The 3601-nt window shown below is 64.0% G+C and overlaps 1 protein-coding gene across 1 annotated transcript; it reads left to right on the top strand.

The window, feature by feature from the left end:
- Window positions 1-571: 571 nt before the first annotated feature.
- MNEG_15038 (hypothetical protein) lies at window positions 572-3153 on the top strand (the record flags this gene model as incomplete). Its single annotated transcript, XM_014036491.1, has 2 exons — window positions 572-645; window positions 2850-3153. 2 exons carry the CDS (start codon window positions 572-574, stop codon window positions 3151-3153), a joined length of 378 nt encoding a protein of 125 aa, XP_013891945.1.
- Window positions 3154-3601: the final 448 nt, after the last annotated feature.

Here is a 3601-nt window from a genome sequence, read left to right as displayed (position 1 = left end):
AGGTCGTCTCGCATGGCTGATGTGCCCTCCTCGCCTCGCGCAGGCGCCGACGGGGGCCAGACGGTCTGGTGTGGACGAGGAGGGACGGCCAGTGAAGAAGGGAAGGGGTGTAGGCTTGTTGGGCACCAGCGGCAGAGACGTACACCGACACACAGACCCGCCGCCCATTCCCGTTTGGTGGGTGAGACACGGTTGCAGGCAACGAGCTACTCTTGGGCAAACTTCCATTCTCACTGATTGTATGCGCATGCATGCCCTGTGTCCCGAATGCATGCCCAGCAGGCAAAACCACATGCATCCACAAGCTGATGTCATGCGTACGCTGCATTCAATCATGCTCACCCCCCACGACAGGCCTGACTGGATCAGCCAGATCGACTTGACCAGGGGCCGGAATGCGTCGCTGTCCCATGCGCCAGAGACCCCCTCCGGGATTTCGTAGCCTTCGTCCGCCATGCAGCGCAGCTCCTCCGTCAGCTCGACGCGGACGCCGGGGAAGAGTGCTGCGCCGAGCGGCGCCAAGGCGGTGGCGAGGAAGGACGCGTGGTCGGGGTCGCGCTCGTAGCCCAGGATGGCCACGATTCGCGCGTCGTCGGGTGGCAAGGCGTTGCGACTGTCGAGCATCAGCAGCAGCTACACCGCAAGGTGGGAGGCCAGAGCAAGGGAGGGGGGCGTGGCGCGCGAACAAGTGTCAGTGCTTGATAAGAAGAGCAGCGAACAAGTGTGTAGGGGCGGGTAGCGCGGCTGCACAAACAGAGTAGCGTCCAGGGCGTAGCAGCAAGCAAACCTTGGGCACTGGTGGTGTGCACACGCAATCGAGGCTGGACGCCAACCCTAAACCATAAACCTGCAGGGGCCCTAGCTGCTCAAGCTGTTTGTTCCCCCCGTTCGTCCACTGATAGCGGGCATGCAGCCCGGGCCGCCGACACGCGCAAGATCTCAGCACCCGGGGCCTAATCACGCTTTGTTGACGACGCACCGACCTACCAGGATGGTCTGCGCGCAGGCTGAGCTGGCTGCAGACATGTTCCGGTAGCGCGCGGGAGTCCGTGCGCCCGTGGCGTAGCCGACGCGCACAAAAATCCTTGCGAGGTCGCGGAAGGCCCCCAGAATCCGGCGGACCTCGGAGTCAGGGTTGCGGTTGCGGTGGCTGTCCTCATCTATCTCCACCACGCACGCTGCCTCGCCGGTCTGTGTTGTGGCAAGGGGAGTCAAGGGCGTCAATGGCGCGTCGCACTGGGTGGGCAGCATGTATGGTATACAGCGCGGGAAAGGCATGCTGCCACTGATGACGAGCAATCTGCTCACTAAGCCTGATCTGACAACGGCTGTAATAACCACCGGACCACCACCTGTCATCAGCTGTCCGCTGCTGCCGTCGACAAGATCAAACAGAGGCTGCGGCCTTCACTGTTTCCGTATGGGCCCGTTTGCACCAGCTAGAGGCGCCCCCCGCAGGATCACGGCAAAAAAACCAATCCCAAACGCGCACCTCCCTGCGCACAATCACCAAGTCGTATATGGCGCAGCCGCCGCCAACATCGTTGGGCAGGTTGTGGCGCACGTCCACCAGAATTCTGTACATGCCCTTGAACCACTGGACTGCCACCAGGCGCGCTGCCAGGGCCAGGCTGAAGAAGCCCTGGTCCCTACTGCTACCTGCCCCCGTGCTGCGCCATGCCCCAGCGACCTGCCGCGCAGCGGCAGCCTGATTTGCTGGCGTTGCTGCGCCCAGAAAGGACCTGTATGACTCCAAGAAGGCGTCGAAACGACCGCACTTTCCTTCCCAGCGTTGTGGGACCCCCATACGGCCGCGCGGCCGCTCCGAGATCAACACTTTCGGCGTGCCCCACCGGATCAGCTTGGTTTGCTCGTCTCGAGGGGCGATCAGACAGACGCAAGATCGGCTTATAGAATGTTTCGTGGATGACCTATGACATAGCAACCCCAAGGAAATCAGCCCCTAGGCGACCGTCGCCACGCCGTTGATACCGCGTCGCAAGACCCGCTTCTCGAGGTGTTCAAAAGCTGCTGAACGTCCAACTGACCAGGTACAGGCCCTGCTCAAGTGCGTGGTGTGCAAGCCGCAGCGGCCGCCGACCGTGCACCCCAGCTCCCTTGCCTCGGACCCGCACGAATCTGGTGTGCCGCCGCGCGCCAGGCGATGGCAGACGACTCAGACCTGACACTAGAGGACCTGAAGTACCTGCCCGACATGACCGTGGGTGGAGGGCGGCGCTGCCGCGCAGGGGGCGGCGGGCGTCGAGGGAGCCGATGACGCATTTGCGCACGAGGGGCGAGCGAGCGCTGGCACATACACTGCGGAACCGTTGCCGCTGCCGCAACCACGGCGCGCCACGGACAGCTGCGCCCACATGCTACACGCACCTCGGTCAACCCCCGGCCCTTGCCTAACCGCCCTGTGCAGCAAACAAACCGGTCCCCTGATACACGCACGCACAGGCCCTTCAGCAAGGAAACGCAGAGCCCTGGAAGCAAGATGCCGCGTGGGCCGAGGCAAGCTCCGACCCAGACTTGCAGTCCTTCAGGGGGTACATGGTGAGCGAGAAGGAAGCACCATCTACACTCCCAAGGCAGTGAACGAAAGTGACTGCCTGGAACGAAATTTTGGGGTGTCACCCCCTGGCCTGGCCTGCACATGCGTTGACGCCTTTGTTGGCTAGAACAACGCAAGTGCCGGACCAATAGCAGCGCGGCGTGCCGCCCCCTCTAGACGACACCACCAGCGCACACAGACACCGGAAGCCCTGACCCTTGCCTAAACCCTCGACCAACTTGGAACACTGGCAGGTCACGCGCCACCGCGGGATCCGTTTTGTACCCCACAGCCACCCTGAGGCCCCCTATTGGCCTGGTCGCGACGTCATCAGGCCGAGCGTTGACAAGGTGGCAGAGCGGGTGGCCGAGGCGGCCGCGGCTAGGGAGGCGCGTGAGAGGCGGGAGGCACGGGACAAGGAGGCCGCGCGGCGGGCCGAAGAGGCGGCGCGTCAGGAGCGTGACGCGGCCAAGGAGCGGGCCGCAGAGATGCTGGACCAGGATTACAAAATGGCGAACGAGGCCGGCCCCACGCGCGCCAAGGGCTCCAAGGGAGGTGGCCGTGGCGGCGGCGGCGGCCGCGGCCGCGGACGCTAGGCAGGTTCACAGGCGGCAGGCTGGGCGCTGGGGGCTGCTAGTACGGACGATGAGCAAGGGGAGGTGAAGGAGCCGAGCAGCAACCACGCAGGCGGCAGAGCGCTGCCACGGGCGGGGGCCACGCCTTTCACGGCCCCCGCCAGCCGCCGGCAGTAGCGGCTTTGAGTTGGAGGTGCTAGGTGCTGCTCGGCAGACCAATACAGCCCCACCCAGTGACATCAAGGAGGCGCTTGCCGTCAAGCTGACGGCGGCGGTGGTGCCGTGGGGCGCATCAAGCGTTTGTTCACGGCGAAAACCAGAGGCAGCGGCTCTCATTTGCTGGAGGGCGAGAGCTGACGTGCCAGCGCCCCAGTGAGGCAGGCAGCTGGCCCTGCTTGAGAGAAATGTAACTTGCATGTAATCATACCTTTGACTATGTGACAAATACAAAGTGGGTGGTGTGGGTGCA

This window comes from Monoraphidium neglectum (genome assembly GCF_000611645.1).
Source record: "Monoraphidium neglectum strain SAG 48.87 unplaced genomic scaffold scaffold04974, whole genome shotgun sequence".
NCBI lineage: Eukaryota > Viridiplantae > Chlorophyta > Chlorophyceae > Sphaeropleales > Selenastraceae > Monoraphidium > Monoraphidium neglectum.
Note: the sequence above shows the minus strand (reverse complement) of the source record. Positions and strands in the feature narration are given on the sequence as shown.